Below are 23941 nucleotides of genomic sequence, written 5' to 3' on the forward strand. Positions count from 1 at the left end.
GTGAGTGGTGGTTATTTGCAGAAATGAGCTTGAGGCCTGTAAGCTTCAACAGCACAGCTGGACATTTCCTGCTTTTGTGCGTGCTCACCGTCATGGCTTTCTGGGGCCCCTAACGGACCCGAGTCATCATTAATTCCACCCGTGCTTAGCTGGATGCTACGAAAACTAGAGATCGGATTACATCAGCATCGATGGCCGATACGGGCTGCAATGTATGGGCTGTCCGGGTCCACATTGACTGCAGCTACAACAGCACACGGCTGCCTGGTGATGTGCCTGTCTGTAAAGTTTGCTGGAAGAAAAAAAAATATATATGTATCGGCGATACCAATAAAAAACGTAAATATCGGCCAATATATTGGTGCCAATATATTGGTCGATCTCTAATGAAACCGTCCACACCACAATCACCTCAAAAAGTGAGGTGCCAAACAACAGAGGAGGAAAAAAAAAAGCACACTAGTCTTCACAAGCGGTGGAAATAAAACCTGACATATAATTGTTTCTAAGCAGTGGTGATAACAGAGCGAAACATTGAGGTCAGGTTGATTCCTTTCACATCCTACACTTGAAAATGTGATTCCCCCCAACAAAAAAAGCACTCTAGTGGAAAGAAAAATACAATTTCCACTCCTACAGACACAGAAACGAAGGGGAGTGACTGTACGAGGACAGCTGTTTAGATGTGAACAACATGTATTTATTCAATTCCCTCTTATCATTTTGTCTTCTCTGTAATTTTTACCATTGTTCTGATGTCATTTCGTATTCTTGCTGAATCTATCTGTGATAAGACTTTTTTTGATTTAGTAAAGCCGCATGCTTTCAAAAGGACGCCTTTTCCCGCAATTTCTACTTCTCTCACTTTCTGTCAATGTCAGCTGGCTTTGATCTGCAGTTGCATTGTAGGTAAATGAACTTTTCAAATGGATGAAGACAAAAGGTCAGACATTCATTTAGTCCTCCGCTCCTCTCCTGTGGACGGGCGGTTTTGTGGCTCTTTGTGGTGAAGCCGTCAAAGCCATGTGGTTCAGCAGTGTTTTTCCTATTCAAACAACAGAGGGCATTCAAGGCTTGTGCTTTTACACTGGAGAATGAGAGTTTATGTAAAACTGTAAAAAAAAAAATAAATAATAAAAATCTACTTTTTACATTACTTTCAAAAGAAACATGAAGACAGACTGCAACAAAAGCACAGGTTTGCAGTGTGTTCGGAAAATTGCCCCAGTTGGATACCAAGCCATAGTGTAGCACCTTTTTGCCGTACATGAAATTTACATGAAATACATTCATCCAAACATTTCACAGTGTGGCTGCAGCCATCATGGGTAAACATGGGTATTTGGAATATGTAACAAAACCAGATATTTAGGTTGCTTTTACAAAACACATTTAACACATCTCATTTACAACATAACAAATAAAGCCTCTCCCTCTCAACCAACTCGTTTCTGACTATTGGTATTTAAACTGTTGCGCATGGTGAGCTTTGACTCAACTGCAATGCTATGTAAATCGTTTCCAACGACAATTTCAAAGCACATGATTATCCTACACAAAACAGTCTGACCATGGGACACTGCTTAGACGGTAAAAGTCTCTCCTGATACAAGATAATGGACAGTCAGCTCAAGATTGCATGTTGTCTTGAAAGATAACGTTCATTCTCATTTACTGATGTTTGTCCTGCATGAGCAAAAAAAAAAACAAAAAAAAAAAAAACACAAAAACAAATCCCTGCCGGTTTGTCTGATACGTTGCTCCTGTGGCCTCATGTTCTGTCTGAAATCCCTCAGGTAGACAGTGCAGCAGAGAACAGAGGCCTTTTTTCCCCTTTGTCCTTTTAAAGAATGTTTATGATGTGCAGGTACAGGCTGTTGAAGGAGATGTACAACTTCAGTCGTTTAAAAACTTTTCCCTCCTAAAACCGTCCTTAACTGCTTCTGCAGCAACTGTGCTTTTTTTTTTTTCCCTTCAGTGTTTATCTAGTGTGGGGTTGTAGGGGCCTGGAACCTGTCCCGGCTGCCAGCATGCACTAGGCGCTAGGCATTGTGCAGGTGTTTGGGTTCTTAAGCTGAAATACTCGTCTCGGACATCAGCTTGTCGTTTCATATCGCCGGTTGAAATTGAAAACGCGTTGTGTCTTAGTCACGCTGCTCTAGCGTCGTATTATAAACCATATAAACATATTACGGCACGGAGCGAGGATCTGCGATTTTGTCCTTCTGTGCTTATTTTGACATCGATCATCAAACACGTCTCTTTAGGGCCAACATGAAAAGGAGGCTGCTTAGATATGCACCACATAAGAGAGGAAAACAAATTTTCCTCATTACCTAAATAAAAAAAAAAAAAAAAAAAAAAAAAACCTCCATTTGATATGCCCTGGTGAGAGGAAATTATAGCACCAGACAGAATAATTAGGGACCGAGCTCAGCACTGGGCGGATGATCTTATTCTGTTCCATTTCCTTCCGCGCAGAGCACTTGAAGGTGGCGCTGGAGGACTACATGACGCGGATGCCGAAGGTCCGCATCCTGAGGACCAAGAAGAGGGAGGGTCTGATCAGGACCCGTCTTCTGGGCGCCGCCGCCGCCAAGGGAGAAGTGATCACCTTTCTGGACTCTCACTGTGAGGCCAACGTCAACTGGCTGCCTCCCCTGCTGGGTGAGAAACACACTCAAGCCTCTAGTTTTCAGTATAGGTTCACCATAACCTGGACGTACTCAGTGGAGAAAGAAGGAGTGACGGAGACTGTTGTAAAACATCTGGTGAACCGTGCCTTACTTTAACTTAAAACTGGGTCAACACATTTGGCATTAAATTCATTACCCCCTTAGGTAGACGCTCTCAGCAGCGTCGGTTTCATGTAGCAGGCGCTGACACACTTTCCAGGCAGACACGTTACCCAGTAGGCCAGCTCCCTAAAAGCAGAAAGGCTGGGGTGGTAACAATGAGACTGAGAATTGGCTTACAAGTCCTAAATTTCCCTTAGTTTTTCAAATCTGCCGAAAAAAAAAAAAATATAAAGGCAAATCCTAGTTTCTTTAAGTTTGAAAAATACGTAAACTCTTTCCACTTTCAAACAACTTTCAAAACGTCCTCACTCTCTTGGTCAGACCACACAGATGTTTGTCGTCGTTTCGATGCCGCTGCCAAATTGCTCTCTCCAACATCGAATTGTACACACACACACACACACACACACACACACACACACACACCACCCCTACTGTGAGACTGAGTGCCTCTTCTTCTGCCTGATGGACTTGCTCACAAACACGGTCTCACTTTCTCAATTACCCCGCCACCCCACTCCCCCACCCCTCCCCCATTAAGGACCCGTGTTCATCTCTGTCTCCCAGCACGGCGCCGTCCCTCTTGGAAAAATTTCGCAGCGAACCTTATGACCCGTGTTACCGCTCCGTCAAGCTGTTAACACATCGTTTGGGAATAGAACGTGTGTCTGCCGGTGCGTAACATAAACACACAGCCGTGCTCGCGGCGACCCGCTGCGACGCCTGGAATAATATTAGATGTACGGAGGCTGTGACGAAGCACTGATCAAGATTACACTGCGAGTGTTCAGCGGCAATGAAATAATCCACGACAGCCTGTTATTTCCGTTTTAACGATAGAAAGGAAAAAAAAAAAAAAAAAACACTTGTATAAACTTGAAAAATGTCAACGAGAACGTCCTCTGTTATTTTACTCTCACAGGTACCGTGTAGTTTCAGTCCTTTGTCATTGCTCGATAGCGTGCAAAAAAAAAAAAGCAACAACCTTGTGATAATTTTCACCTTTAACTTTTCAACCAAATTTAGACGTTGTTTAGACGCACATGAGTGACGTCTTTTCAACGTCTTTTCAACTACTTTTTGCTGGGTGGGATATAACTTAACTCTAAGTGTCTTCTCATTTATCAACATGATCGCATCAATAATTGACCACATGCTGATACTTTTTAACCTCTTAACGTTCCGCTGGGTCGTATATGGGAAAGCAGTCATTTTTTTCTAACAAAACTGAGCTCTGTGCAGAAGTTGTGTTTAAGTAAATGCTATATATCGTTTGAAAGCTCAATTCTTCTGATTTTGACTTCTGAAGAGAAACGAGCGTAAACTCAGATATGTCGTATGTCACAAAACGCTCCTTTTGCATTGCTAAGCATCCAAACCAGGGGCGTCACTAGGCTTTAAGGACAGGGGAGGCTTTTTTTTTTGACTAAAATGTGATTTGACGTCACTCATTCTGCGTCGGTAACTCTAATAGTGAATCTGGTATATAAAATATGATTCCAGTGTAACCTTTCAGTAGAGCCCAAGATTATGACTGTACATTGAAGCGTTAAAGAGTTATGACCTTTTTCTTCAATGCGTGTCCAAAGGTCCTTTTGGAGTCTCCAACGGCCACAGTTTGGAGACGCCTGGTTATACCCTTAGAAAAAAAATAAATTCAGACAAACACAGCAACTTCTTATTTTTTGCCTGTGTGCCAACTTGTATTACTCAAGAACAATGCCACTTAGAGCGATTCTTTTGTGATAGACATCACCGACATCAGTCCCATTCAGGCGATGACTCACAATAGTTGTGCACTTTTTTCCTGAATGAATGAGGCAAAAATCTCTTTAAGCAACTTAGACGGTCTTAAATATTACCCCAGAGTCATGTCTGTGCGTTCACACTAACAAATGAATGTGGTCAATTGCGTCCCAGACCACCTTCAGATGTGGTCAGAGACTGGATCGGACCACTGCTTTACAGCTTCTTCACAGCTGGACACTTGTGATTGGATTCTTTGGATAACCAGGTCTGAGAAGGACCTTTGTTAAGATTGGTGCTGTGGTGTTTATATATTTAGCATTAAGCAGACAATGGTGCAAATGTTTTCTAAAACTCCACCAAAAGCCTGCAGTGCAAAATATTTCCACTATTAGAAGATGTCAGTCGCTCATCCCTCGTCGAATCTTACACAAAGGTGGCTTGTGCTTGCACACATTTTCTTACTTTCCTTCGCCTTCAACTCCTGTATAACAGGAACATTGTCTGCATTCTCAGATGAGACCTTAGGTTTGAAAGCATGTTGTGCTGTTCATTATTGTGTATGTCGCAAATACACTTTGAATTTGAACATTTCTTCTTTTACTGAAAATCTGTGGAATGTATTAAACAGACATGAACCGTCTGTGTCTCTCAGACCGAATAGCCCAGAACAGGAAGACCATCGTGTGTCCGATGATCGACGTCATCGACCACGACAACTTCGGCTACGACACGCAGGCGGGCGACGCCATGCGAGGGGCGTTCGACTGGGAGATGTACTACAAGCGGATCCCCATACCTCCGGAGATGGAGAGGGAAGACCCCAGCGAGCCCTTTGAGTGAGTATCACAGAGAGCAGAGCGGTTCGAGAGGTTTGCTCATTAAGTTTTCAAGGTTTCATCAAATGCAGACGCTGGCACAGCGAACTGAACAGTTTAAGAAACGGGGGAAAAAGACAAAGAATAGAAGAAGTATTGAAGTCACACTAGCAGAACTAGGAAATCCAACAAATCTGAAATACACCACTGAGGGAGGCCAAACGAACGGGCGAGGTCTGGCTGAGAGAGACGGTCTTTTATAGAGGCCTGATGAGCAGATGGGTTGCAGGTGAGTTCAGTCATCCAGCGGAGCGGGGCAGAGACAGAGAGTCGCCCAGGGATCAGCTGCCAGAGAAAACACAAAGAGAGGGAGCTGAATACAGAACATGACTTTCAGCTGACTTATAATTAGAGCATTTGCTGTTTGTTTTTTTGGCAAAGGAAAATCAAAGACCTAGAATCTATTTGAGTTTAATGATGGGTTTAATGATGGCATTTTTGTTTTCCTCCAGAGGGCTTTCATTCAGTGTCAACTCCCCTTTAGCCCAGCTCATCTGTTTAAAAGCTTCTGCCCAACGAGAGCGCTCATTAAACTTTGCCTTGGCGTTTCAATTGTTTGCCAAAATATTGGTTTACTCACAACCTGTCAGGCGTGGACGAAAGTTTGATGGAGATGACGCTAGGTTGGGAGGCTAATTATTGAGGGCAACGTACACATCGCATCCTTTGAAGCAGGACCATTGTCCATAATCAGAACAATATGTATAATATCAGAATATCAGATTCGATTTTCAATAAGTGTGAAACATGAATGATCGTCTCCACATTCATCTCCTTTTACCAAAGACAATTTACAGCTGGATGAGCTCAGATGAGTTTGACTTCCCTTCTCCTCTCCTTCATGTGTCTTTTGTTAGTTTTTTGTTTTTTTTTGCTAATTTGAGAAGTAATTTTCTTCTTAGAGAAGGTTTCACAGCATTTTTAAATGTCCCTCGCAGATAAACACAGACTGACAGAATATCCGGTCACGCCACGCTTTTGAACGAATCACGTCGCCAGAAATCGACACCAGCCAATGAGAGCTTGAGTTTAGCTTTGGATCGGCCTTTCTACTTTCACGACTGGCTGCTAATACAAAGGATATGACCATATTTGGGCCCGACAGACTTCTGCAGGAGAAAAGAGCTTCACAACGGTACCTCATATGCCGGAAAGAGACAAGGCTCTCAGTGCAACGAGTCGACTTAGAAATCTTTAGGAGTAAACTAGAGGCATAACGCAGACAACGAGTAGTGAAATGAAAACCTAAATGTACACGTTGGCTGCCTTTTTTTTTTTTTTTTTTAAACTAGTTTGATAGAAGACATGTTAATGAAGCAAAATAGCAAGAAAAAAAAACTCAAAATTGATAAGTGGATAAAAAAAAAAAGAACTTTTGCCTTAACACAAAAAATCTCTTAGTCATGTAAGTGTTGGCAAAACAAAGTCAACCCTGCTCTGTTCAGTGATTATATACAGGCTAAGAAACAGTATTTCACGACTAAAAAAAAAACAATGTTTCTTGTTAGACAGCGGGGGAAGTGCATGCCCTCATACATCAGGCAGGAGTGGAAGACAAACTCTCCTGATCACCACTTCACTGGTGCACTGCAGGGCTCTTCTAACCGTAGACTAGACATCACGTGAACTCAACAGCGGGGTCCAAGTGCAGGCGCAGCCTTACACAACAGCACTTAACCTACAGGACACACACAAACAGGTTTCCAGATTCCCATGTGTAAATTCTTTCCCTCCTAGTCATCAATGTGAGCTGGGTTTGTAGGTTTGGGCCACTTCAACGGCAACAAAAGAGTGTTTTTTTAAAGAAAGAAAAGCAAATAGACACTCGTTGCCATGTGCCCATGTTCAAGGGTTGACAGAAAAATGCCTTTTTTGATTTGATTTGATTTAATCTCATTCAATATCAGTTCACTTGGACACATTTCAGTTTCAAACACTAAAACGTTGTCATTAATTCCAGTGATTTGTGATATTTCCACATTTTCCCTCTAAACCCACATTCTTCTTGTAGCATTTCTTTGTTGTCATACTTTTTAAATCAGCTTTTGGACCTGAGATGTGGCTTCCGTCATGTTTCGGATCTGCCTGACAGCGAGTATTTTCAAAGTTGATGCGAGGATATAATGAATCGATCAAATGAAGATCGATTTGATTCAGAAACCCAGTCCTAGTGATTAGAGCTGATTGCGCATTGTATTGTGATGAGGTTTTCTTAAGTAACATAATGCTGGTACCTCCAAGTATCCAACTCCTGGGTGTTTTATCCAGAATTACCCTGCCTGTCCATGTGATCAAACCTCCTCCTTAAATCCTCCCTAAATTCTGTCTGCGCCAGCCCAATAATGCTCCACGTTTCTGTTGCATTACTGTGTGAAGCATATTTTTAGGTCTCGAGTTTATTTTCCTTCATCGTGCACTTTTAAAGATGAAGAAAACGCTCCCTTGTAGACAGAAGCAACCTGAGAAGAGAAGAGATGAGCAACGCTCGTTAGAAAAGCGACGAGCGTTTGAATGTGTCAGGCGCTTTTGGATGAAAACAGTTGCAAAAATACGTTCCCGGTTTGGTGTGGAAAGTCTTCACAGCACCCTAAACCGCCCCATTTCAGCACCTTTGGGATTAGGTGGAATTCAGGCTGCCATATTGCCACACGTCAGCGGTCGACCTCGCTAATGCTTGTTGGGTGGAGCAACTCCCTACGGCCACTTTCAAAATCCATTTGACAGCCTGAAAACCACAAGGCTGTAAGCCGTTAATGCCAATGGATTTGTGTTAAACAAGTGTGTCACGTTCAGGTGTACATGTTGTTTTGGCCATCTTAGCGCAGGCTTTTCCATCAGCACCAGAAATGGAACGCAGAACATTACTATCGCTGGGAAAAGCCAAGTGGAAATTATGCTAATTTTATTACACTGCGAGCGTTCAAAAAGCCATTCATCTATCGGATGTGTGTATTGTGCTGCTGTGAGTGGTAATTTAAAGCATTTTTAATGAAGAAATAAAAGCAAATAAGCACGTGTGTGTAGAGTGAAAGCATTAAACGGAAGGAGGAATTTTAAATCTCAAGCTTTGCCTGCACAACAAACTGTTACGAGTTGAAAGTAAATCTGATTTATTCCTAACACAGTAGACACTAAAACTATTTCCAAGGGGTAATTAGGGCTTCACAAAGCACTGTATTTTTATGAGGTTTTCTTAATTAACTAAACACAAAAGAAGACATTTTTTAAGGCTACTACCTGCTTGCATCTCATTACTTTGGGTCAGCGGGGTTTCTTCTGCAGTGTTTCAAACAGATACTAGTTGTTGAGAAAAGCAGAGACTTAGGACAATGTGTTCAATTATATACATACTTTATGAAGCCTTATCCATAACTTAACCTGAACATGTCAAATGCTTTTGCATACAAATATTGTTGCTAAGCTACACTCATCGGCCACTGTACTTTTTGCCTCAATTCTTCGTGTCATACTTTCAACAAGGTGTTAGAAACATTCCTCAGAGATTTTGGTCCATATTGACATGACACCTTCACGCAGTTGCTGCAGATTTGTCGGCTGCATATCTTTGAGATCTGGTGACTGTTTAGGCCATTGGAGTACAGTGAACCCATCGTCATGTTCAAGAAACCAATTTGAGATGATATGAGCTTTGTGACATGGTGCATTATCCTGCTGGAAGTAGCCGTCAGAAGATGGTACACTGTGGTCATAAAGGGATGGACATGGTCAGCAACAATACTCAGGTAGGATGTGGTATTTAAAACATGCTCAGTTTGTGCTAAGGGCCCAAAGTGTGCCAAGAAAATATCCCCCACACCATTACACCACCACCACCAGCCTGAACCGTTGATACAAGACAGGATGGATCCATGCTTTCATGTTGTCTACGCCAAATTCTGACCCTGACATCCGAGACTGGTCAGACCAGGCAACGTTTTTCCAATCTTCTATTGTCCAAATTTGGTGAACCTGTGTGAACTGTAGTCTCAGTTTCCTGTTCTTAGCTGACAGGAGTGGCACCTGGTGTGGTCTTCTGCTGCTGTAGCCCATCTTCTTCAAGGTTGGACGTGTTGTGCGTTCAATGATGGTATTCTACATTCATTGGTTGTAACCAGTGGTTATTTGAGTTACTGTTGCCTTTCTATCATCTCCAACCAGTCTGCCCATTCTCCTCTGACCTCTCACCTCTCACTCAAGGCATTTTTGTCCACACAGCTGCGGCTCACTGGATTTTTTTCGGACCACTCTCTCTAAACCCTAGAGATGGTTGTGCATGAAAATCCCAGTAGATCAACAGTTTCTGAAACACTCAGACCAGCCCGTCTGGCACCAACAACCACACCACATCCAAAGTCACTTAAATCCCCTTTCTTCCCCATTCAGATGCTTGGTTTGAACTTCAGGAAGTTGTCTTGATCACCTCTACATGACTAAATGCATTGAATTGCAGCCATGTGATTGGCTGATTAGCTAATTGTTAACAAACAATTGAACAGGTGTTCTTAATCAAGTGACAAGTAAGTGTATGATCCTGGTTTTGCTTGGAAGGGCTTGACAGAGCCCTGAAATCACCGTAACTGGAACCCAGGCCAGCCGTCATCACGTTGCTAATCCGTGCTGGGTGGAACAATTCCCTGTGGCCAGTTTCTCAAAACTACTTTGAGAGTCGGAAAACCAGAAGATGCATGGATTTGTGTTAAACCAGGTGTATCACATCCAGGGGCCCACGTTGTGTGTGCATTTTTCAATTACCACCAGATATGGAACATAGAACACTATTATTATTGGGAGAGGCAAAGTGGAAATAGTGTTAATTTTATTACATCGCAAGCAGCCGAGAAGCGTGTCGTTTATCATTTGTGCATATTGTGCTGCTTTGAGTCGAGTGGTAATTTAGAACTCCATCAGATGACGTGCCCCACAGAGCGTGCAGCAAACACTCCTGTTTTCAACTCTCCACGTTGTTTTTATTTTAATAATAAAAAAGAAAAAACTGTTAACAAGCTGGATGAGTGTTAGAGACAAACCCGGCATAGCGCGCCCAGAGTAATCACGATGTGTTAAGAGATATTGAACCAAAACCCACGCTGGAGAGAAGTGCAGCGGTTCCCGTAATCACTCCGAGAGTCATTTAATTGTTTGCAGCCTTGGAGGAGGAAAGCTGCAGAAACCCGGCTGTTATCACCACGGGACTCAGATCTGTGCTCGCTGCTCGCGAGGCGTGGGAAGCCCCGGGGTGTTTCTCACCGCCGACTGTACAGTAGCTGCCCTGTTTGCCTTTAATTGATCCTCCTCAGGGACGACTTGGGCGAGAGCAGACTACCTGCTGCTTCCCTGCCTTCCACCTCAATCTCCTGAAAAACTTCGGCAACACGACGCACCTGCAAGTGTGCGTGTTGTGAAATTTCTTCACCGGAGAGGGCCACATCTCGTTTAAGGAAGGAGGCACAAATATAAGAAAAATATTCCTCAGCGTCACTTGATTGTTAAGATTAGTGGAACAGTGATGGGGTTCAGAGTGCTGTGATTTCTCACAAGAAATCTGAGATAAACTTTCGACTTGTGTGCGTGTGCACCTGCTGGCCCAATTTGTCTGCCTCAGGTGTGCAGCAGCAACAATCATGTGCAGCAGCAACACAACAGTCTAAAAAGGCGTGCACTCAGCAGTGCAGAGCTTGTCACCGCAGACAGAAGCCACGGCACTCTGTAGTGGGTTAATTGGTTCTGCACTACACAGAGCATTTTCATTATCTGCTAAGAAATAGTGGCACCATAAATACATGCACTCTGACTTACTGTCTGCACGGCAAACTGCACTTTCATTTGTTTTTTTTTAAACCCCTGTTTCATTTTCTGTATATAAATAAATACATGTCACTGACAAGTACGTGATACTTACTTTTTGAAAGGTTTTAAATTTGGCTTTGGAAAGTTATCATTTATCGAGCAAAAGCAGTTGTAGTCAGAAGTCACAGAAAAGGACAAACAGTGGTACCAGGAACTCCAGAATTAAGCCAATTAAGCCCTATTCACACAGGATTAATCTCACTGAGTAGCTCTTGTAATTTGAATAATAACATCTCTGATCTTAAACCTGTGCACAACAGCCATGGCCATAATATGTAAATTGAAAATTACCCACGATATGCGTCAAAACACAGAACTCCAGGAACAGTATTGGTTAATTTGGGATGTGTTTTATTAAATCTGCATAAAAATAAAAAGCATGCTCTAAACCAGGGATGGGCATCAATAAGATTTTATTGATACTGATGCCATTGGGACGTAAAGATTCGGCACAAAAGGTATCGATAAGGGGAAACGATAAGCATGAAGGCTAATGATATCAGTGAATTGAACCAGTTGAAATCGGTTCTTTAAAAGAACCAGTTATCGATGCCCATGGTGAAATCTTGAATGATGATAAGATGCATGACATGCAACAGCAGCACACTATTATGGATCAGATTTTATTTATTGATGCAGGAACGTGTTCAACGCATCGATAAAAGCGGAGCTGATTCAAAGCTGGTTTATGAATTTCCCCTCCGTGGATCATTTCAGAGTTCACTTATCTTCACAGGAGCAGGGGGATTTTTAAATTCACACGATGTCCCCAGTTAATACTTATCCAGTACAGATAAGGCCATACACTTATTCAACATGTAATAGTGGCTTTAGTAAAGTTTGTAGTTCTCTTATTGTACCTATTGTGCCTTCACACATTGAGAACCTCTCTGGCCAGTAATGGCTTGTTAGAGAACCTTTCATTGGAGAAACAGGATCAAAAGTGATTCGTACAATTACCGGTATCTTTTTGTTAAAGGCCCTAGTCATGTGAGTTTCAGGTGGGCAGCAGCTACATATACTTATAATAAAACACCAACTCCCCACCAGTATTTAAGAACAGAACAAGCTACTGAGTTGAAACATCTCCAAGAAACCATACGAGTCAGGTTGACCTTGTTTTAGTTACATTACGACACTGAACCGTGTTATTTAAGTTGATTCTGCTTGTTTTCAGTCAAAGACAGAAAAATAGCTGTGAGACTCCTTTCACTATACTCGACTCCTTTTCTTTCAAACTGTACTGTATTTACTGCAGAACTGAATGACGCTTTTACTGTACTTGATCTTTTGAAACCTCCTACTCCTATTGAAATACAGTACATGTGCAAAACGTTTCAAGGTTTATAAAGTAATCTGAGGGCCTCAGTTAATTCCTTTTGATAATCAACAAGTAGTTGACATTTCAGTTGTTGGAGGGGGAGGCAAATGGTTCCAACTAAAGCTGTAACACACAATGCATTGCAAGTAACTAATGTCCTTTGCTTTTTATTCTCACAGGTCTCCGGTGATGGCAGGTGGACTGTTTGCTGTGGACAGGAAGTGGTTCTGGGAGCTGGGAGGATACGACACGGGTCTAGAGATCTGGGGAGGAGAACAGTACGAGATCTCCTTCAAGGTAAAACGCATAATTTTTTTTATTTTTCCTTTTAGTATCTGGCTTCCAGGGTCAGGTCCCGAAAGAACACAAGAATACTACAAAGCACATGACGCACATCAATCAGGCATAACATTATGACCACCTTCCTAATATTGTGTAGGTCTCCCCTGTGCCTCCAGAACAGTTGTGACTCCTCAAATAGTGGACATGGGCCTTCTGAGGGTGTCCTGCGGTGTCTGGCAACAGGATGTTGTTAGTGAGTTCCTTTGAGTCCTATGGGTTGAGGAGAGGAGCCTCTGTAGATCATCCCACAGATACTTGATCAGTTTGGGATCCAGTGAATTTGGAGGCCAGGTCAACGCTTTGTGCTGTTTTTCATGTTTTTGAGTTGTTCCTAAAGTGTTTTTGTGTCTGTGTCTGTGTCAGCATCCTGCAGGGGTGTCGCTGCTATGGGGTGGGGGTGTCTGGTTAATGGCTAATGTTATTTCCTTCTCCTGTCAGTGCTCATAATGTTATGGCGGAATGTTTTCCCACTGTCGTAGGCTGAGTTCATTTGGAACTATTCTATATTCAACTAATAATCGTTTTAATTATAAATTAATCTGCCTCTCATTTCCTCCATCACTGTGTTGTTTGTTTTGGAAAGAGTAATGTCATCACAGATACGCAGACAGCTGCACAAGTCCTGTTTTTTATCCAGCCAACAGTCGAAACGATTAAAACGTCTGTTCATTAAAATCATTTATAGGAACAGCTAACATTCACATTTGGAACCATAAGACGTTTGTATGTGATGCACAAAGTTAAAACAGCATCATGGCTCTTTAAGACTTGAAACTCAAACTTAAGGATTTAGAGTCCACCTTGTGCGATATTACGGACGGAGCTGCACCCTCGTTGAATCCTGTGCTAAAGGTGAGGATTTTATTCAAAGCTGTGAGAGTGAAACAAATGATAGCCTCAACTAATGCCATCAATGACCCACTGCTGAGCCTGCTGAGGAAAGTTCTTATGCTTTAATACTGTTTTTGAGCTTTTCATCTTGTTTAAGTAATTACTGAGATAATATCCCACACCATGGTTATTATTTTGGCCGAGATTATCACACTCTGAAATTCTGCCATCAGCACACGCGTAGCTATAGCCTCTTAAGTCTGCTTTATACCCTCCAATTTTCAATTTGGTTTCCATTTTATTAAGATCCCCATTAGCTGATATAGCGCAGACAGCCAGTCTCCTGAGGTGAGAAGATTAACAGGCTCTCATACTAATCCTTACAACTAAACTGCTGCTCCCACCGACAGCAAGGCTCTGCCTGCATGCGAAACACAATTACCTTATTCAGTGTTCACTGTTAATCTAAAGCTCCATCCTGGTTGACACTGGTGTGGGAACACCAGGCGTTTCCTGCTCACACGGCGAGATAATGTGTCGCTTGGAGCTCTGAGGCAGCATGACCTCACATGCAGGGAGAGAGGACAGCGAGAGGCGTAAAAGTTCCTTACAGCTCTCTGGTGGAGTTGCGGTTATGCAAACATTTTTGCAGAGACAGAGCTGCTCTGGGGGCAGAAATAATTAAACCTCAGTGGATGGAGTCACACACACACAAAAAAAAAAGAGTATTTATTCAGAAAGTAAAAGTTGGAAGTAAGTGGACGGTTGGAAGAAGAAAACTCTTCTAAAGGCATACATTAAAAAAAAAAAGGCATGGTTTATTTTTTTATTTTTAATTTAACCTTTATTTACACTGGCAGACAATTAAGAGGGGACGGGGCTAAAATTAGGTTATATAATCTATAGAAATAACAAACGGTGAATAAGCAATACAACTGTATTTAAGGAGATTAAGGAAAGAGATTTTTTTTTCTTTAAGAAATAAGCATAATTTGTAATTATTGTCATAATACGTAAAATAACATTGGGTTCTTAATTTACTTCTAACTGTTTACCGCTAACACTTAGAAAAAGTGAAAAATTGTAGACATTTTCCATCAAAATATGACTTTTTCTAACAGTGCAATGCTTGTTTCCCTGGCAACACCATGAAACATTATGCGCTGGCCAGATCTATTTAATTTCAAGATTCTCTGATCAGTCAGGTGTCAAACCGTGTGCAACACAACGACCATGATATCGAGATGACATTCACGTTCATCGCACCAGCTAATCTGGAAGCGTTAACATCCAGTTTTATCCCGACTTCACATCTGTTGCTGTGAGGCATTTGTAAGATCGTTATTATTCATGATGTGGGAACAAAACACACGAGCGGGCAACTGAAACATGGTAAACTGCAGGCATTTATGTGTTTTTTTTACTTTTTTTTTATTCCTGGACATCAAAAGAGGCAGCTCAAGTGTTGTGTTGCACTTTCGGTCAATGGAGGCTTTTGTCTCGTAGCCACATGTTTTATTAACAAAGCCACAGTGAATTATGTGGTTGTGCAGTTTCTCTCCGTCGTTCACTTGACGTTCTATTATCCCTGCCTCTAAACTCCCAACAACACACGTTTACACTGCAGGAATAGAGGCGCTACACCTCTCTCTTCGCGCGTCCCTTGTTTGTTTTCATGTTTTAATCCGTCTTTTCAGTTCCGCACTTTTCATTTTGCCATTGTTTAAAAAAACAAAAGCCCCTCTCCGACTCGCCCGCTGTCTCTAAGTCGTCCTTTCTTCCCCGTCCTCGTCGCGTCCTCTCTTTCTTTCTGACGGCTTATTCTCGACGTCGCGAGCCAAGTGTGAGAATCATTACAGTTGTTCTTATTGTAGTTGGAGGATTAAAATGAAGAGCTACTGTCGGATGTCGCTGTTCTGTGGGATGGATGCGTAATAGGAAATTAAAATTTGCCCGCTTTTAGATAAACATATTAGAGGTCTTAAAACATATTAAAACCCCAATGAATAATTGTGTAGGTTCAAAGGTTTGACGAGACAGTATGCTGTACCGTGCTGATAAACTTCTGAAAGTTTAAACACTGCAGTAATGCAGACTTTTAACAAGTCGTCTTTATCTCCCGTTTCAAGGTGAGGCCATGCCGTCACCTTCACAATTTGGTTTTGTTGCTCCAAGCTGCCATCTCAACTTCATCGCCACCTTTCTTTCTCCTTGATCATCTCCTCCCTTCATCCTCCTCTAACTTTTCAGCCCTTTGAATTTTTAAAATCGACATAGCTCCTAAACACAATAGAGAATCCTCTGATGAAAGTGCTCTGTCCTCTCCTCTCCCTCCTCGCGTCTCTCTGTAGGTGTGGATGTGTGGTGGTCGCATGGAGGACATCCCCTGCTCCAGGGTAGGACACATCTATCGGAAGTACGTCCCCTACAAAGTCCCCGGAGGGATCAGCTTGGCAAAGGTATTTCTTCACACCGTAAGGCCTCCGCGGATCATGACAAAATGCAATGCAGCAGATTAGTCGCAGATTTTCATTGTGTTGTGAAAGTATAATGCTGAGGTTTAGTGTCGGTACCACGCCGCGTGATATGACTTCTGCTTCGTCTGAGTCATGACACAACCGATTGCATTTTAATTTGAGTAGAACTAAAGTTCAATAGGTGGTTTAGACTTAGGATTCACAGAGGACTCTTCGTTTGCAAATACAGCGTATTTGGCTTTGTACTATCCTGGCAAATGTGGCAGGAAATATTTAACTGTTGGAGTGCAGGGGGAGATGGAAAAAGTCATCTTTTTCATGCAAATACATGTGCACAAAAACAAAGATGAGGACACAACAGCATGAGTTGTGAGACCAAAATAAAAAAAATCAAAAGAGCCTCATTTGCAAAAGAACGCAGTGACAAGTTTGCGAAAACAAGGCAAGGGAACAGATCACAGGGAGGAACTGAAGCAAAATCCCCAACGTGGGTTGAAAAGGGAGGCAAGGACTGAGCAGGAAGTGAACGCTCGTAAGCTGAGCCACTAGGAACAGAAAACGTGGAGACCTGGAGGTATTTAAGCTGCAGGCTTGACAGTGACAACAGGTCAAAACAGAAAATCAAACCTGTGAAAAACACGGTGCACAGACAATATTAAGGCAAGCACACAAGCAAACATAAACCCTATACTCACACACACCACATCGATGTGTGAGGCAGCCTTTAAGTGGTGCAGGATAAGGAATGGCAGCGTTTTAGTTTTCTGCATCGTCTACTAAGTGCACTACTCTCTTTTCCAAATGTACAGGAGTACTTTACACTCAGCTGAGCATTCACGAACAAAAGACGACCACCGGGCTAGAAGCAGCAGTATGCAATGTATCCCCTATCTACGACTTATAGCTTTGCAGGTGTTACTGTGAAGAATGAGCTTAAGTGCTTTGTTCCTCGTTTTCTTCCAAGTAACTACGCGGAATGAGGAATTTTCTAAAAGAGCTAAATCATCTGAAGTGCAGCTGAGCCGCATTCATTATATATGCTTCTGCTGCGGCCTGGAACTCGGCTCAGTTTGGCTCAGTATGCAAGCGAAAGTTACTGGCTTTTGTTTTGCTTATTTTAATTCTGACCGTTGGCCTTTAAAGTGGGCTTCAGTGGAATGCCGATGGCCCTGAGTTGTTTTGACTTGTGGGTAGCAATGAACCCTGTGGTGTCCTGGTACAAAAGCAAAGCTGTTTCATTATCAGGGGAATATAGCGTTCTTTAGCAGGTTATTTCTTTTTTATTAAAATTTGACTCCTACTAAAACTGAATTAACCTCCTCAGACCACGCGTCCTCATATGGGGACGTTAAGTTTTAGGTGTTATTGCAGTTTATTCTGCTTCATTTAAACCATTAGCGGACTCTTTAGTCTGCCGCCTAGTGATAGCAAAGGCTGAAACTTATTTATTTATGCTTATTAACATGTCTAGTTTGATATGACACGCAAATTTAACAAATTAGCAATTTTTGCTAATTAGCAAGTACTCGTTTAAGGACGTTGGGACTTCATTGTTTGCAATTCTGTTTTTGCACAGCCATGTTCAGGTATTAAAATAAACAGTTTTATATTTGTCACACATTGGTGACTTCTTTATAATATAAATATGAAATAATCCTAGTGTCCACATATGAGGACAGCGTTTTTTTGTTTTTTTTCCAAAACTACTACTTCCTGTTCAAAGATGATGCTTAGTTTTCCCAAAAATCCCAAATACCTTGGAGGAATTAAAAACACATACCAAATAAAGGTTTAGATCTCAGGAGGTTAAGGAGACTAATCAGTAAAGGTTTAGATTTGGGAAAAGCAGCAGTGAATATTTTGTATAACAAAGTATCAAAGTAATGCTGATAAGTTGGATAGTTCTGGAGAAATCAATATCATTGTCACAACAGAGTGCGTTTGCATTCACAAAGCAGTCCAATGTGGTTCTGTAAGATCCTCCTGACTGCAGGACTTAATGTGTGAAAGGCTCAGAGATGCCCCGGAGACTTGGAATCTAAGACAAGTAGGCTGTTTAGTGACTTCATCTTTCCACATCCTTCCAGAATCTAAAACGCGTGGCAGAGGTTTGGATGGACGAATACGCCGAATACGTCTACCAGCGCCGGCCCGAGTACCGCCACCTGTCAGCGGGAGACATGACGCCACAGAAGGAGCTGAGGAACCGACTCAACTGCAAGAATTTCAAGTGGTTCATGAGCGAGGTGGCCTGGGATCTGCCCAAACACTACCCGCCGGTGGAGCCTCCTGCTGCTGCATGGGGAGAGGTGAGAGCTGGATTTGTTCACTAGTTTGTTTATGAGCTGTAATGGGCAAGTGGAGGAAACATTATGGGTTTGTGGAAGCACGTAAAACTGCAGTCTGTTGAATGTCCACAACCAGGTACCCTGGTAAAAAAAAAAGGTCTCTACTGCTCTAGTTATAAAAAATGTTTTATCACTGCTCACTGCTTATATCCAAAAAAGCTGAACTCCAGTATAGAATAGTGTAGGTCAGGGCTCTTCAGGGTTTTTCAGCTCAAGGAACCTCAAATTGATGAGAGATTAAGCACCTACCTACTATATGATATATATATTGAACTCGGCCTAGTGCTATTTATAAATGTACATTATTAACATCATTTCGCATTCAATATTAAGCCATTCAAAAAACACACAGATTGAATTATGTTTTGTTTTAAGCATGTAACAGTAGTATGTATCTATTTTGGCCTTAGTAGGTGTTTGATGGGAGCTGCTGTTAGCTGCTCTTCTGCTAATATTGCAGAGTGCTTCTGGATTTCCCCTGGGGACTCAATAGGCTCTTGGCCAATTGTGGGGAACCTGTCAGAGTCAGCGTAATACGTAATATGTGGCCTTGTGATTGGCTTAGCAGCGATAGGGGCGGGGCCTACTGTGTACAGGAGGCTTAAATTGACAGGTCTAGTGTGGCGCTCTGTATGAAATGGTGCACTGTTGTGCTGACTGAAAGATAACATCATCTGCCTCCTTTTATCTCTTTACTAAAATATGTTGGATTCGTGTAAATGTGTATTTAAAGACATTTAAATTTGTGGGGGAAAGAAATATATATATATATATATAAAAAAATGTCTAATCAACCAACCCCCTTGCAGTATCTCCGCAGACCCCCAAAGGGTCACAAACCCCCTGTTGAAGACCTATGGTGTAGAGCAACTGGACTACTATTCCCATTTCAGACATGAAAACTTTAAAAAGTAAAAGTAATAGGAATAACAATTATCAAAGGAAGTTATAATTGACTATAAAGTATCTTCCCCGACTAAAAGTAAAGTTAAAACTGTATTTTTTGTTTGAATTTGTTTCAAAATGTCGGCAGTTTTTAATTCACTCTTCTTTTTCTTCATTTTTCTTCTTTTTTTTTGTTAAATTGCCTCAACGCTTCTTTGCAAACTCTGCCTCCGGTACAACAGGTTAAAATTTGCATATCCACCATGACAACACTTTGTGAGCCTTAAAACTTTAAGTCACCTTAAACAATTTAATCATTCTCATTATTTTTTCACACAAGCTGTTGAAATTGCATCATTAATAGTATAGCTGAACACATGCTAGGTGAAGTGGCTGGAGGCTGGAACACCGCTCCATGGTGTGGTGTGATCTGTATGTATGACGAACACAACTTATTAAGAAATGATTCATGAATTAATCAGCAAAGATCATTTCTTTTGCTACAGAGAAACACAGGTGAGGGAGGTTTGTGCAATGAGCTGTAGATAATGACAGCTAAGTTCCTGATGATAACAATGGAAAAAACGCTGTAGCTCCCCACTGGGGCAACGTGAATACACACCCGGGGGCCTAACACGCCTCTGGCCCCTTTACATGTGAGGTGAACAAAAAAGAATAAAGCGCTGTGAATGAAGGTGACAACACAGAGGAGCGTGAATCCACATTCACAAGACAAAAGACTGTGATCAGTATATTGATACACGCGCGCTCTACAAGTCTGTCTGTTTGACATTGTGTGCTCTGGTTTGTGTGCGTGGGTGTAAATGTATTTGTGCTGTCTAGATACGGAGCGTGGGCAGCGGCATGTGTATGGAGATCAAACACTTTGTGTCCGGGAGCCCCATCCGGCTGGAGAGCTGCGTGAAAGGGAGGGGTGAAGTGGGCTGGAGTCACGGACAGGTGAGGGTCATTCATTACACTTTCTCTTGTAAACTTACTCCTCTTCTTCCTCTCCATGTGCAGCAGTACCAACGTTTATTTCATGCTGAATTTGCCACGCTGCTCCACAACTGCAGCCAGGAACCACTCTGCCGGGAACTTTTTGTGCTCCGGCCAAGATCCCGCAGACTTGTGAAATCATCTGGGCAGGCGTCATGTGATGATGATAGACAGAACAGTCAATCATCAACATGGAAGTGTATTTTTTACCACAAATTGTCTCTAATCGGTTGAAGGACCACAACCACAACTGCTGTACACCTAAAATTCACTTTTCCAATATTCCAAAATGTGTCTTGCCCTGAATCTTGGCAAAGGGAGAAGTGTTGGTTGACATGTACAGTAGTTGCATATCCCATCACTTTTTACCTACTGCTTTAGGCTAGGCTAGCTCGCTGGTGTCTTCTTGTTGGTTGCTAGTTGGTAGCTGACTGCTAGCCTTATGGTTGTTTTTTCTGTTTTGTTTCAGTTGGACTGGGCTTCTAAATGTGTTTTGCAGAGGGGAGAAGTGTTAGTTGACATTTAGTCATATGTCCCCTCACTTCTTACCTAGTGCTGTTGGCTAGGCTAGTTAGCTGGTGTCTTCTTCTTGGTTGCTAGTTGGTAGCTGACAGCTAGCCTGCTGGTGTTTTTTTTTTTTTTCTTTCAGTTGGACTGGTTTTTCTAAATGTTTTTGCAGAGGGGAGATGTGTTTGACATGTAGTTACATATCCCATCACTTCTTACCTACTGCTGTTGGCTAGGCTAGTTGGCTGGTGTTTTCTGTTGCTTGCTAGTTTGTAGCTGACTGCTAGCCTGCTGGTCGGTTTTTCAGTTGGACTGGTCATGTAAATGTGTTTTGCCTCGGATTTTGGCACAAGGGATTGTCACATCTCATCCTGTGTAATAATGAATTCTATTACTATTCATCTTTTTGGCCTCTAAAATCAGCGAGCAACTACCCACGAGCTTCACTCTACTCTGATAACAATATTAGGCAATGTGCATGGTAATGTTTGCTAGCTAAATATTTGCTGCTCCAAAGACAGGGATGATGATCAAATGTGACTTTTTTCATTCTCCTCAATCCCGCCAACTGTGACAGGAAATGAGAGAAACAATCTGATTACAGCGCAGATCTTTTCTTTGCAGGTGTTAACGTTCGGTTGGAGGGAGGATATTCGGGTGGGTGACCCCATGCATACGAGGAAGGTGTGCTTCGATGCGGTGTCCCACAGCAGCCCTGTCACCCTGTACGACTGTCACGGCATGAAGGGGAACCAGCTGTGGCGCTACAGAAAGGTACAGAAATGGGGATGGAGGGTCAGTGCATTTTTAAAAAAAAAATAAAATAAATATATAAGGTGACGTTTATTACAGCGTTCTTCCAGTAGTTTTTCCTCTTTTCAGACTTAGAGAGACTTCAGTCGTCCACAAGGGAAATTGTTTAGTCACAGTAGCTTGAGAGTGACACTCTTGAAAACCACACGTAAAAAGAAAATGGGATAAAGGACTCAGTTTAAAAAACTTTAAAAAATAAAATAAAAGTAAAAATATGATAAAATGAAATAGTATAACCAAAACTTTGCAAAATTTGCATATATTGAATGTACAAGAAATAAAGTCCTAAATTAATATACACTATATACATAGGAAATATTAATAAGTTGAAATAATGTGCATTAACATTAATAACTCAGTTATTTGTCACAAAAAGGTGAGTTCTTGTACAGCTGTATAGAGTTTGGTATGAATGAAGTAGCGTTCACTGTGGGAGATGGATGAGTCTGTTAGGATGAGCTCCGATGTTCCTCTATGGTCCTATGGTCTAATCAGTGTTGGTCAGTTAAGCATCATTACTATCAAGGAACAGTTTCAATGAATTGGTGAAATACAAAGATAAATGTGACAATGGCGATGCAATATAGGTATTGATTTCAACCAGTCAGTGTCAAAGTCTAGTCTCATCACATCTGTAGGACACAGCTGTGGTAGTCTGCAAAAAAACGGTGCTTGAAAATGAGGATTATAGCACCTAAAATAAGTGAAATGAAGCATATTTCTTCTTCTCAGTCTATTTTTGCAGCGTATAGTATCACTCCAACTGTGAGGGCTAAAAGTTTAAAAATACCCAGGGGCTTTGCAGGAGCTCAAGCTATCATTATTTGTTTTTGATTATCTGCATGCTGTGACTGTGAACTATTATAAATGATGTAGAAGTAATCAAGAATAAGATTGAAAACCATGACCTCAACAGTTAGATGAACTCCAGTTACAATACTGAGATATAAAAGTGGCCAAACATTAGTTTGAAATGGAAAAACAAAATTCCAAGGACTATTTTATGCAAGGAAAACATGTGGATGTGGATTCAGCAAAAGACCTTTAATGAACCCATGTGATTACATCTGTTTTGATTGCTGTACCAAAACTATTTCAAGAAGTACATAAACGCCCCATCTTTATTTCTCTGCAGGATAAGAGTCTGTATCACCCCGTCAGCAACAGCTGCATCGACAGCAGTCCCAGCGAGCGGCGAGTCTTCATGAACATGTGTGACCCCTCCTCCCTCAGCCAGCAGTGGCTGTTCGAGAGGACCAACGCCACCGTGCTGGAGCACTTCAACCGGGGCACCAACTGAGGTCACTGAACAGTGAGATGAGACGTCTTCCAAAGAAAAAGATCACGAAACAGTGATCACCTTTGTTGCAGTGAGTTAAACTTTTATACTTGTGACCAAATGCAATGGCCAAATCTGATGTGAAATAGACAGTTTGTGATTTCTGACTTTATTCGTCATGTTGTTAGCGAATGTTGTCTTTTTGCTGTCATCCAGTTAAGAATGGAAGCTCCATGTGAAAACACACAGCTTCACAAACATTCCCCGTGGTTCGGTAGTCATCCGGCGCGCTGCCTGAGAGCTGAGGAGCTGGTGGGACTGCACGCAACAACGTCCAGAATCCAATCATACAGCACAAGCCTGTGAGGTAACAGGAGGTAAGAGCAAGACACGCTTCCCTGAACACTAGTGAACCTTACAGTCAGTCAATCTTCAATTCACTTCTCTTAAAAATACTGAGAAAACCGATATTTGATTCACTGATTGTATTCTGTCCTTCTGACCTGCAGGGTGGGAGAACCGAAGTGAGACCAGATTCTGGAAACCCAGGGAATGTGGTTTTAAATGAAGGAATGGAATGGAATGGAACTGAAGGATTGACAAGAGCCAAACTCTTTCAGAGATACTGTACTGTATTATTTTTTTTACACTCCTGGATCTTTCAGCTTCGTGTCTTATGAACAAATGGAGGAAGAAATGAGGAAGGGGGAAAATGCTGGACAATTATTCCCGCAGAGCGTGCAAATGCAATGCAAGAATGCATTGTTTTTAAAGGAACTATATCTTGTGCGGACACATCTTACAAGTGGATTTTCTGCACTACATAATAAAGCAGTAAAATGAGAGATGCTTCGTCTGTTTCCTTTATAC

The 23941-nt window shown here is 41.9% G+C and overlaps 1 protein-coding gene across 2 annotated transcripts in view; it reads left to right on the plus strand.

Annotated features, from left to right (window-relative positions):
- Positions 1–23916, plus strand: part of LOC125020673 (polypeptide N-acetylgalactosaminyltransferase 10-like) — a 66902-nt gene extending 42986 nt beyond the window's left edge. For both annotated transcript variants that reach the window (XM_047606088.1, XM_047606089.1), the window contains exons 5-14: positions 2482–2667; positions 5200–5383; positions 12770–12887; positions 16115–16222; positions 18328–18549; positions 20317–20433; positions 21604–21753; positions 22928–23162; positions 23288–23448; positions 23581–23916. In XM_047606088.1, coding sequence (XP_047462044.1) covers positions 2482–2667; positions 5200–5383; positions 12770–12887; positions 16115–16222; positions 18328–18549; positions 20317–20433; positions 21604–21753; positions 22928–23092 — 1250 coding nt within the window. In that variant the 3' untranslated portion in view covers positions 23093–23162; positions 23288–23448; positions 23581–23916. The remainder of the gene's footprint in view (positions 1–2481; positions 2668–5199; positions 5384–12769; positions 12888–16114; positions 16223–18327; positions 18550–20316; positions 20434–21603; positions 21754–22927; positions 23163–23287; positions 23449–23580) is intronic.
- The last annotated feature ends 25 nt before the right edge of the window (positions 23917–23941 follow it).

This window comes from Mugil cephalus, chromosome 15 (genome assembly GCF_022458985.1).
Source record: "Mugil cephalus isolate CIBA_MC_2020 chromosome 15, CIBA_Mcephalus_1.1, whole genome shotgun sequence".
NCBI lineage: Eukaryota > Metazoa > Chordata > Actinopteri > Mugiliformes > Mugilidae > Mugil > Mugil cephalus.